A 12,965-nucleotide genomic window follows, 5' to 3' on the forward strand; every position below is an offset into this window, starting at 1 on the left:
TCATCATTCTTACGTAAAGCCAATTGTTAGATGAAGTTAAAATCAACCAAGTAGGATAGTCACAGTTTTCAGGACTAAATAATTTTATTAACAGATAATAAATTTAAACCTTAATTTTTTTATTTGACAAGTTCATTGAAGGACCATATTGGAAAAATATTTTACATTACAAATCACCACTTTTTTTAATGTTCCTTTTTTCAAGGATTGGTAAATTATCCTTAGAAATTAGTTTAGGTAAAACAAAGTTAAAAGTATACTTATGAATATTTAAAACTAACTTTTCACATAGTCCATTTCTAATATATACCATAAAATATTATGGTAATCATTTGATTCATATTCAGAATTTTGTTTGTTGGTATATATTTGATATTCTTTCACCTAAAATTTACTTTCATCTAACATTTCTAACATGACTCACTGAAGTTTGTAGATTATCTTTTTATTCCCCAAAAAATTATCTAAGTGGGAAACAAAAAGTGAAAAAATATTTTAGGTCTTTTTCATATTACTCAACTTAGTAATGTATTATATATGAACAGCTTGCTGCATAACTTTTGTGGAAGTATTTCATAATAGCTTTATAGAATTTAATGGTAAATGATGCCAATTAATGTCATTTTGTGTTTTTTAAATTTTATTATTGTTGACTCTTTTTTTTTGAACCTTTATAATTATTCTTTATTAGTCAGACTACCAACTCTAGGCAGTGATATCTTAAATGTCAGATAGAAGTGTTTGTCTTTGTCCTCTTCTTCAAGAGTTACCAGTGTTAAGGATTTAATTTAATAGGTGCTCAGCAATTGTTTTAGAATGAAAAGTATCAGAAAGAATACATCTATGATTACATGTTTCTGATATGAATTTTCAGGGCTGTTAACCTTTAGGCTGTGCTAGTATACTGATCTATCATGGTTGTTTTCTTGTTGCTATTATCTAATAGTGTTTATTTACAGAAGTAAAGTGGAAGTAGTTAATGGTGTATGTAGTCTTTAATCAGCATATTTTTCAAATTAAAAATATGTTGGCATCTTCATTGCTGTTCCCATCTTTATTCACTACATATCTCTTGTCTAGAATATTGTGTTGAACTTTGTAGTATTACACAACAGGTATATCTGTTTTCTATATTTTTTAAAATCAGGTGGTTGATTATTGAATATGTCTTCCTAAAATGCTGTGTTTTATCACCCTCTTTTGATAATTCTACTACTTTGCCCAGATAATGAAGTACAGAAATCTTAACTTCATATTAGAAGCTTTGCAAAATTTGACCCTAAACACTTTTTTCAGAGATTATATCACATTACCAATATAAAGGGAAAAAAGAATTCCCAGCATACAGTTAATGATTCTAAAGTTCATTTTAAGTTATGGTAAAATATATATAACACCTTACCTGCCTTTTGAGAAATCTGTATGCAGGTCAAGAAGTAACAGTTAGAACCGGACATGGAACAACAGACTGGTTCCAAATTGGGAAAGGAGTATGTCAAGGCTGTATATTGTCACTCTGCTTATTTAACTTCACATGCAAAGTACATCATGTGAAATGCTGGGCAGATGAAGCACCAGCTAGAATCAAGATTGCCAGGAGAAATATCAGTAACCTCAAATATGCAGATGACACCATCCTTATGGCAGAAAGCGAAGAGGAACTGAAGAGCCTCTTGAAAGTGAAAGTGGAGAGTAAAAAAGTTGGCTTAAAACTCAATATTCAAAAAACGAAGATCATGGCATCCAGTCCCATCACTTCATGGCAAATAGATGGGGAAACAATGGAAACAGTGGCAGACTTTATGTTCTTGGGCTCCAGAATCACTGCAGATGGTGACTGCAGTCATGAAATTAAAAGACACTTGCTCCTTGGAAGAAAAGCTACAACAAACCTAGACAGCATATTAAAAACCAAAGGCATTACTTTGCCAACAAAGGTCCATCTAGTCAAAGCTATGGTTTTTCCAGTAGGCATGTATGGATGTGAGAGTTGGACCATAAAGAGACCTGAGTGCTGAAGAATTGATGCTTTTGAACTGTGATGTTGGAGAAGACTCTTGAGAGTCCCTTGGACTGCAAGGAGATCCAACCAGTCCATCCTAAAGGAAATCAGTCCTGAATATTCATTGGAAGGACTGATGCTGAAGCTGAAATTCCAATACTTTGGCCACCTGATGAGAAGAACTGACTCATTAGAAAAGACCTTGATGCTGGGAAAGATTGAAGGCAGGTGGAGAAGGGGATGTCAGAGGATGAGATGGTTGGATGGCATCACCGACTCAATGGACATGAGCCTGAGCAAGCTCCGGAAGTTGGTGATGGACAGGGGAGCCTGGCATGCTGCAGTCCCTGGAGTCACAAAGAGTCAGACACTACTGAGTGACTCAACTGAACAGATGTATAACATAAAATGTGCTATTGTAACCATTTCAAATTGTGGTTCGGTGGCATTAATGACCAACACCACTATCTTTTTCTAAACCCTTTTTGTCACCTCAGACTCTGTAATCATTAAGCATTAACGCACATTTCCTATTCTCCTAGCTCCTGGTAACCTCTAATCATATTTCATCTCTGTAAATTTGCGTATTCTAAACTGTTCACTTCGTGGAATCTTACAATACTTAGCATTTTGTATCTGGTTTCTTTCACTTAGCATAATGTTTACAAGATTCATACATGTTCTGTCATGCATCCAAATTCTTGTTTATGGCTGTATAATATTTTCATTGTATGTATATACCACATTTTGTTTACCACTCATCTGTTGATGGACACTTGGTTTGTCTCCACCTTTTGGGTATTATGAGTAATGACATGATAAACATTGGCATGCACATATCTGCTTGCATACTTACTTTTAATTCCTTTAGACATATACATAGATGTGAAATTACTGGAGCACATGGTAATTATATTTAGGTACATGTTTTCTATGGCAGTCATACCATTTTATATTCTCAGCATCAGTATATAAGGGTTCCAGATTCTCCATATTTTCATTAGCCCTTGCTTTTTCTATTTTGTTTTGTCTTATAGCCTTTTTAGTAGGTGGGATGTATCTCATTGTGATTTGTTGCATTTCCCTAATGATTAGTGATGTTGAACATCTCTTCATATGCATGTGATATTTGAAAAATTAGAATTTATTTTCCTCTGGAAATACTAGTAAATTTCACCAGGATATTTTTAAATTATTATTTGCTAATGCAGCATTATAATTCCTACTTATGTTTTAATGTACTATAGGAATCCTCACCATGAGTCCACAATATAACAAAGAAATAAATAAGACAGCACCAATATAGTGAAACCTGTCTTGTGCCCCTGATTGTACCCTGCTTCTCCTACTCTGCCCCACCAAGTTAACTTCTTACCGGAATTTTTATCTTATTATTCCCCTTTTTCTTTCATATATGTGTGTATGTGTATATTTCCTAAACAACATGTTGTTTAGTTTTGCTGATTTTGACAAGAAAATATAATTTTGTTAATCTGTAAGTGAACTGACAAAACTTATTGATGAATACCTGTGTATGACTAGAAAACACCACTTTAAATTTTGAGCAGACAGATATTTAAGATTAGTCCTACGTTATATGAAAGAATCCCTAAAGTTCAGTTTTTAGAAATATTCTTTTAAGCCATTAGTTACCAACAGCTTTCTCCAGTATTTTTTTTAAAAGCAGGTTAAATTTTTAAAATATTTACCATGTATGAGACATTCTAATCTCTAATAATATTCTGTGATTCATCATATCTAAAATAGCCTGCTGTTGGAATTTTCATGGTGTTACTGGAAAATGTAAATGGTTCTCACAGTTATGTACAACTGGCAACAGATGTGCAGCATTATTAGTTGTAAAATGTATCCTGATTTCAGAGATTTTAAATTGCAAGCTGGAGGAAGCAAAAGAGATGCATGTAGAAAAATAGATGAAAAGCAGAAATAGATAGATGAATTAGAGGGATGTGACTTAATAAATAAAGATATTTAATTATTTTATATAAAAAATCTAGAGATGGGCATTTCTAACATTTGTGTAGCAACCCTAGGTCCATGATGTCTCTGGGATTCTGGTGGTTTTATCTTCATGACTGTAATATGTCCAAACCAGTAATGGGATTTTATAGTTCATTCTTTTGTGTGGGAGTAATTTGGGATAAGGAGGGGAGCAAATGTGATTTGTGTGGTGACAGAATGAGCTTTGTCCTTGTTAGAGTCTGTCTCTCTTACGAAGTGACAATAAAATTTCCCTTTATTTCTCAGAGGCCAGAATAGGGTTATAGCCTCAGGTTAGCAAAGGAGAGTGGGAATACAGTGACTGGCATAGGTCATTCATGGTTTATCCCTTTGAGACTGGAAGGGGGACCTACTTTCTCTAAACAAAGGGATATCCACTTTTTTCAACATGGGAGAAATGAAGTGACTGCTTCTTAGACAATCAACTTTCATGAGTATTATATTTTGAGTGGGCTCTTCATATCATTTTTTTAAATTTTCACATGGCTTTCACCTTTTTATTTTAATTTTATATTTTGCTAAAAGGATTTTTAGCTTTTATATAAAACTAAGATTTTTTCGTTTTAATTTCTAGGCTTAGAAAGAATTTCTTTTCCCCAGAGTTTAGAAAACTCATTTAAATTTCATCTAATTTTCTTAATAGTATGGTAATATGATATATCAGTGGGGAATTCTCATTGATAGAATATTAAGTTCTTTATATATTTTAAGGTATTCAATATTTTTTTCATTTTCAGGGAACCTAGAAAAGTTGTTCTTCATCGTGGTTCAACAGGCCTTGGTTTCAACATTGTAGGAGGTGAAGATGGAGAAGGAATCTTTATCTCTTTTATTTTGGCTGGAGGACCTGCCGATCTTAGTGGAGAGCTCAGAAAAGGAGATCGTATTATATCGGTAGGATATGTTAATCAGAATAATGTTTTTACTATTTTAACTATGACTTGTTAATTATTAAAAGAAAATTTTTGTATTCTAAAGATATGGGAGGTATTTTAGGTATCTTCTTCTAACATTTTACAGCTTAATTGTAGAGTTACAGAGTTGACAGGGAACATGTTCTGTATGATAGATTTTCTTTTGGTATTTGACTTAAAATACGTCAGTCTTTATGAATATACTTGAGGAACGTATGCATTCACTATTTGTTGACTGCAAGGTTTTCTATATGTCTGTTAACTCATCTTTGTTACTTGCATAGTTCATATTTTCTTTATGCTTCAGTCTGTTGTTGCTTTATTATTAAAAGAAGCTTTTAAAGTTTATCTGAATGGAAGGTAGGACTAACAGTTTGTCCTGGCAGCAATTTTTTTCCTTGTGTATTTGAAGCTATGCTATTAGATGCATCTAACTTTAGAATCAGCTTTCCTTCCTGGTGAGTTGAAATTTTTTATCATTAGATAATTATTAGTCATATCTGCTTTCTAGTTCATAAATTTTCTTCATCTGTGTCTAATAAGCTCTTTAGGCTAAAACTAACTTTTTCATTTCAAAGTATCATTTTCTTTCTAGAAGTTCTAATTCTTGTTCAAATCTTCCTTGGTGGTTTTGGGAGAATCTTAACTATTTAAAGTTTGTTATGTTATGTTCTTTTAGGTTTTTCTCTTAAACCAATTTATTTTATACAGACATACCTCAAAGATACTGCAGGTTCAGTTCCAGACCACCACCATAAAGTAATATTGCAGTAAAGAAAGTCAAACAAATATTTGGTTTCCCAATACATATAAAACTTACGATAATGTTATTATTGTAGTCTGTTCAGTTCAGTTCATTGGCTCAGTCATGTCTGACTCTTTGCAACCCCTTAGACTGCAGCACGCCAGGCCTCCTTGTCCATCACCAAATCCCAGAGTTTACTCAAACTCATGTCCATTGAGTCGGTGATGCCATCCAACAATCTCATCCTCTGCCATCCCCCTCTCCTCCCACCTTCTTTCTTTCCCAGCATCAGGATCTTTTCCAGTGAGTCAGTTCTTCACATCAGGTGGCTAAACTACTGGAGTTTCAGCTTCAGCATCAGTCCTTCCAATGAATATTCAGGACTGATTTCCCTTAGGATGGACTGGTTGGATCTCCTTGCAGTGCAAGGGACTCTCAAGCATCTTTTCCAACACCACAATTCAAAAGCATCAATTCTTCCATGCTCAGCTTTCTTTATAGTCCAACTCTCACATCCATACATGACTACTGGAAAAAACATACCTTTGACTAAATGGACCTTTGTTGGCAAAGTAATGTCTCTGCTTTTTAATATGCTATCTAGGTTGGTCATAACTTTTCTTCCAAGGAGCAAGTGTCTTTTAGTTTCATGGCTGCAGTCACCATCTGCAGTGATTTAGGAGCCCAAAAAAATAAAGTCTGTCACTGTTCCCACTGTTTCCCCATCTATTTGCCATGAAGTGATGGGACTGGATGCCATGATCTTAGTTTTCTGAATGTTGAGTTTTAAGCCAACTTTTTCACTCTCCTCTTTCACTGTTACTTCAAGAGGTTCTTTAGTTCTTCTTTGCTTTTTGCCATAAGGATTGTGTCAACTGCATATCTGAGGTTATTGATATTTCTCCCTGCATTCTTGATTCCAGCTTGTGCTTCATCCAGTCCAGCATTTCTCATAATGTACCCTGCATATAAGTTAAATAAGCAGGGTGACAATATACAGCCTTGACATACTCCTTTTCCTATTTGGAACCAGTCTGTTGTTCCATGTCCAGTTTTAATTGTTGCTTCTTGACCTGCATACAGATTTCTCAAGAGGCAGGTCAGGTGGTCTGGTATTCCCATGTCTTGAAGAATTTTCCACAGTTTATTGTGATCCACACAGTCAAAATCTTTGGCATAGTCAATAAACAGAAGTAGATGTTCTTCTGTACTCTGTTTCAGAAGTTCATGGTTCATCATGTACTGTTGAAGCCTGGCTTGGAGAATTTTGACCATTACTTTGCTAGCTTGTGAGATGAGTGCAATTGTGCGGTACTTTGAGCATTCTTTGGCTATGCCTTTCTTTGGGATCAGAATGAAAACTGACCTTTTCCAGTCCTGTAGCCACTGCTGAATTTTCCAAATTTGCTGGCATATTGAGTGCAGCACTTTCACAGCATCATCTTTGAGGATTTGAAATAGCTCAACCAGAATTCCATCACCTCCACTAGCTTTGTTCGTAGTGACACTTTCTAAGGCCCACTTGACTTTGCATTCCAGGATGTCTGGCTCTAGGTGAGTGATCATACCATGGTGATTATCTGGGTCGTGAAGATCTTTTTTGTTTAGTTCTTCTATGTAATCTTGCCACCCCTTCTTAATATCTTCTGCTTCTGTTAGGTGTGTTATATTAGCATTATGTCTAAAAATAATGTCCATACCTTAATTTTATTTTAATTTTATTTTATTGCTAAAAGATGCTAACCATCATCTGGATCTGCAGAAAGTCATAATCTTTTTGCTGGTGGAGGGTTTGAAGTATTTCAAGAATTACTAAAATGTGACAGTGACACAAAGTGAGCAAATGCTATTGGAAAAATAGCACCAATAGACTTGGTGAAAGCAAGGTTGCCACAGACTTCCAATTTGTTTAAAAATAAATGCAGTACCTATGAATACAGTAATGTAAAGCATAATAAAATGAGATATGTCTATTTTCTGTAAATAATAGTTCTGTTTTCTGAAGTTTGGGTATCTAATACAGGTTACTTTATGATGACGTGCTTTGTTTCCTTATGTTCTAAATTTTGCATTGTGCGCTTAACGTCAATAATACTTTATATGTTGTTATTCAGTGCTGCCTGAATTGGGAAGTGGTATTCTTTGAAAAATATCTTACATTGTTTGTAGTACACTAAGGAGCATCATCCTTACAACCATTTTTCCAATGAGAAAACTGAAGAACAGAGTTTAATTTGCTTACAGTAGCTAATAATACCTCCCCTTAACCACTATATTATGCTATGCCATTTTGTTTTAATTAAAAATTTAGGTAACACTTTCAAAATTTAGGATCTGAGATATAGGAAAAAACCTATATCCTAGATCAGCAGTGCTATTCAGTATTGATAACTATTTTAAATCATTTCTTCAATTTAAAGTAAACATTTTCTGATGTCCAAATATATATGTGACTGGAACATGATAGGAAAAGCATTCCAAAATTTGGATCTTTTATTGCCGTTTTCAGATCAGTCCCTCTTGCCACTTGATCCTTCCTTGCACATACTTAGACCCTTCTGATGATCCTTTATAATTAAAGATAGACTGAGTCCAAGACAGAAAAGTGATGACTGGTCATTTACAAAAGAAGTACAGCTCTTTTTTGTTTTAGTTCTTCTCAGATCTTGGTATAACTAGTTGATACTTGAATGAAACTCTTGGAAATTTGAGTCTTCAAATCAGCAATGGTACTGCAATTGTAGAAAATATATTAGTATGCAATGCAAGTAAATGGAAATTGCTCTCAATTGTTTCAGGCTACAGCAACTAAAATAGCATAATACTAACCCAAAATAATGATTATTGAAACAGATTTTAAAGCAGAAACACACCTTAGTTACATGGTTATAATATTGAGCATCTTAAGAGACCATCACTCTTATCATAACAACCAAAACAATCTGGATAAGTTTATAAAAACTGTAAACTCATCAGAGAACTGAGGATTCAAAGTGACCTAAGTAAATTGACTTCCAGACAGTAAGTATCCCTTTATGGACAACACAGTGGCAGCTACTCCTTAGAGAGTGGTGGGGGAGAGAGAAGGATTAGACAGATACAGGAAGGAATCAGCCAAAAACTTTCCCCAACATGTAATGGCCTCAGTGGACTGGTGAAACTGATAAAAATTCTGGGAAGTCACAGAGCAAGTCTGTACCTACCTCCCTTCTCTTTTTCATGGGTCTTCACCAAGAGCTTGGAGCTTGTAAACCAAAGGTTTGGAACCAACAAAGAATTAAGAGAAAATTACTACTGAGTCACACAGAGCATCCCAAAATACAAGGCACCTGCCAATAAATAGGGGACCTTGAGATGAAGATCTGTGAAAACCAACCTCAGCAATTCTGTACTTTGAGCTGCTTAGGACCAAGAGTAGGAGGATATCTTTGCAACCCTGTGGCAGACAGCAGTTTCTTGGACAAGATGTATTAAACAGTAACTGTAAAAAAAAAAAAAAAAAAACAGGTGTCATTAAGAAACCAAGTAGGCAAGCCATACAGTAGGAAAAAAATATGCTCTGTACATATATCACACTAAACACTCATATGCAAAATATATAAATATCTCCCACAAAGAAGCAATGAAAGATGAGTAAATTTTAAAACGAGCAAAAGACTTAAACAGATATTTTACAAAACGAGGTGTGTGAATAGCCTATAAACGCATGGAACAGTACTTAACATTAGGCATCAGGGCAATGCAAAAACACAGTGAATAAGCAGGTTTAGATGAATTTGGGAACAAGGTCACTTTTCTATATCTTGATTATGGCAATGGCTATACAATATACACAGTTGTCAAAACTCTTACCTGTAAACTAAAAAAGATTATTGAATGTAAATTGTACCTAAATAAAAACATTTTTAAAGCCATAATGAAGTACCATATCCCATCAAGTTGAATGACTAGAAGGGAAGAAAAATGATGGCACCAAGCATTGGCAGGAATGTGGGGCAGTTATTATTCATTACTGATGGATATGTAAAACTATACAACTGCCGCAAGAACTTCTAACGAAGTTTTAAAGAAATTAAACATACATCTGACCTTATCACCCACATTTTACCTAAGAAATCTTATGTTTACAGAAAGACTGTAATAGGAATGTTCATAACAGCTTATTCATAATGACACTCAGGCAACATAGATGACACTGAAAAACATTGTGTTGAGTAAAAACAGAATGCCCCACAAAAATACATACTGTATTATAAGTAATAGACTTATTATAAGATAATTTTATAAGATTATAAGGTAACCATGAGCAGGCAACGTAATTTATACTGATAAGTCAGAACGTGGTTGCTGGTAATTGTATTGACTACCATAAAGAGGCATAATGGAGATTTCTGGGTTGGTTGGTGGAAAAAGTATGTTTCGGGTTGTAATTTCACGGGCATATACAGTTGTCAAAAGTCCTTCCAGCTGAACTGTTTGAATTTGTACATTTTATTGCTTGTAAGTTACACTGTAATTCAAATTTTAAAAATGACTTACAGTATTGTTTATATTAGTGGTAAGGAATGAATTTTTTAAAAAATAAATGTTGGGCAAACTAGCTAGTTACTTGGTGGAATAAAATTAGCTTAGAGCCTCACTTCACACCTTGTGTCAAAATAAATTCTCAGTTGGCTTAAGAGTTAAGTGTGAAAAACTCAAAACAAAAATAGCTGTTTTGTAAATTTCCATGTGGAGCTGTTTATGTGGGTTACTAACACACAGCTGGAATATGTTAGACTGACCGACCGACACAACCTGGTTCACTCAGAACTGTCCCAGGTTTAGCACTGAAAGCCCCAGGTCTGGAAACCCCTCTAGGCTCAGTTTTAAAACTGAAAGTCTCAACAGTCCCAACCACTTGCTTGCCCTAATGTTGCTATAAGTTATATATAGCTTTCTGTTTGGCAATATGCATCAGTAATCTTAAAATTTTTAATGGTTACTAACTTCTGTAGGGAAATATCCTAAGAAAAATAGGAAAGACGTTAGGATAAAGAGAAAAACATGAGAAAATATACTAAAAACTAAAAAAAACCTGTGGGACACTTGTTTAAGTACCTGTTTACATAAAATTTACCTATTTTCAATCTTCAACTTGTTGTAGATCACCCCAAGGCCTTATTGAAAAACAAATTCCTGGATTCCATTCCTAAAGTTTCTGATGCAGTATGACTTAGGTAGGATCTGAGAATATGTATATCTAATGAGTTTCCATGAGATACTGATGTTGCTGCTCCTGTGTTATTATACCCTTGTTATTAATGTTCTTAATGATAACCCACATTACTGAGAAAAGTATAAAGAAGTTATTTGGGAAGTGAGAAAATAAGTAGTGATTTCTATAAAATAATTCCCTTTGATATATTTAATGTTGTTGAAGACAGAAGCTTTTGAAATCAGGATTCATTACAGATGTTGAACACTACATTTTCCACTATGATATAAATGGAGGTATTACTATTATTTCCAATGATGCCAAGAATAGAGGAGAACATAGTTGATATTCACTGAAAATTTAGAGTTATGAAAAGTGACCCAAAAGACTTCAACAGAAATGCTGTCCTCCATGAAAACAATGAGAAAAGTGACCAGAATTGTTAGAATAAGCTTTTTAGAACTCTGGAAATTAACCAAAGACTTACAGCAATTCAGGAAGTATTTCCTCAAGAAGAGGGGGGAAAAAAATGATGAATTTCCCTAAGAGTGAGGTTTGTGGAGTTTTTATTGAGTTTTGTCAGTTTTAATTTCCCTGCCTCCCTATCACCATATTAGCCTTGAAAAATAGCCAAAATTTACTGTGAAAACTGGTGGCCTAAGCCAGTAAAGAAAGCAAAATGATGGTAGAATTTTCATAGTTTCCTTTCCAAAAAACTGTTATAATTTGACCTGTCTGGTGGTTCTTGGAACACCTTATTTTAAAGGCTCTCTGTATTTGACCTGATTGAAAGCTCCACCAATGCAAAAGCCTTTTCCCCTGGAGTGTCAAAATAATTGCAGGCATATTATGGATTTCTAAGACATTGAGTAACATTTGGGGCAGAGAGTAGACTAATCAATAACTTAAAAGGAAAAACTAGGGAGAAACCTCCATAGGGCCTTTGTAAAGCTCTTATTCCTTGGAATCTAGGAGGACGCATACATGTCCTGGACTGTGTGCCTGCTCTGGAAAGACCTGAAAAGGCCCTAAACTCTCACTTCTGGCTGATTATGGGGCTCTGTGCACGAAGGAAGTGAAGATTAAGGCAGAATTGTCAATTGTCTAACTGATTGTTGAAGGCATTACCCAACATGTACACAGAGCCCTTCAGCAAAGGGTCTGGCATTTAACGAAGTCTGTGTTCAGTCATTAATTAACTAACCACTCTGCTAATCAGACAGAGACGTCAGTGGCACGTATAACAAAATATAAACCTTATAGAATTTAGAAAAGTCGCCAAACGACTACCATAACAAACAACAGTAATAACAAGCCCTGGATAGGAGATCTGATTTCCAAAATTGCTGTTTATTTTTTTAATGTCCAGTTTTCAACAAAACAAGAAAATATGCGCAGGGGGAAAAACAGTCAGTAGAAACTGTCCATAACGAAGCCCAAAATGAGACTACTAGATAAAGATTTTAAATGAGATATTTTAAATATGTTTGAAGAACTAAAGGAAACTGTATCTAAAGAATGAAGGGAAAATATAGGAACAATATCTCACCAAGTAGAGTATGTCAATAAAGAGATTACTTTTATAAAAAAGAAACAAATTCTGGTGTTGAAAAGTACGGTAAGTGAAATCAGAAAAAAAAAAAATCCTCTTTGTCAAACCCAACAGCAGATTTGACCTGGCAAAGGAAAGAATCCTCAAACTTTGAGATATGTCTAGTAAGATACCTAGGCTAAGGAACAGAAAGAAAAAAGAATTAAAAAAAATAGAGCCTCAGAGACTTGTGGGGATGCCATCAAGTGTACCAGTATATGCATAATAAAGTTAGAATGACAGGACAGAAAGGGACAGAAAGGATATTTGAATAAATAAATAGCAAAAACTTCCCATATTTAATGAAAGCATTGTGTGCATCTAAGGAGCTCAGTGAACTACAAGTAGAATAAACTTGAAGAGATCCATACCACAGATATGTTAATATCATAATCAAATATCAAAAGACAACCCTGTAAGCAAAGAGAAATGACTTATTACATACAGGGAATCTTCAGTAAGACTAACAGCTAATTTCTTGTCAAAAACCATGG

General features: G+C 34.5%; 1 protein-coding gene across 18 annotated transcripts in view; it reads left to right on the forward strand.

The window, feature by feature from the left end:
* The window catches only part of DLG1 (discs large MAGUK scaffold protein 1), a 261,526-nt gene that overhangs the window by 178,841 nt on the left and 69,720 nt on the right, over positions 1-12,965 (forward strand). For all 18 annotated transcript variants that reach the window (XM_081571476.1, XM_081571481.1, XM_081571470.1 and 15 more), the window contains one exon: positions 4,762-4,918. In XM_081571476.1, the coding sequence (XP_081427602.1) occupies positions 4,762-4,918 (157 nt within the window). The remainder of the gene's footprint in view (positions 1-4,761; positions 4,919-12,965) is intronic.

Source organism: Giraffa tippelskirchi, chromosome 2, assembly GCF_054371585.1.
Source record: "Giraffa tippelskirchi isolate mGirTip1 chromosome 2, T2T-mGirTip1v1.2.pri, whole genome shotgun sequence".
NCBI classification, from domain to species: domain Eukaryota; kingdom Metazoa; phylum Chordata; class Mammalia; order Artiodactyla; family Giraffidae; genus Giraffa; species Giraffa tippelskirchi.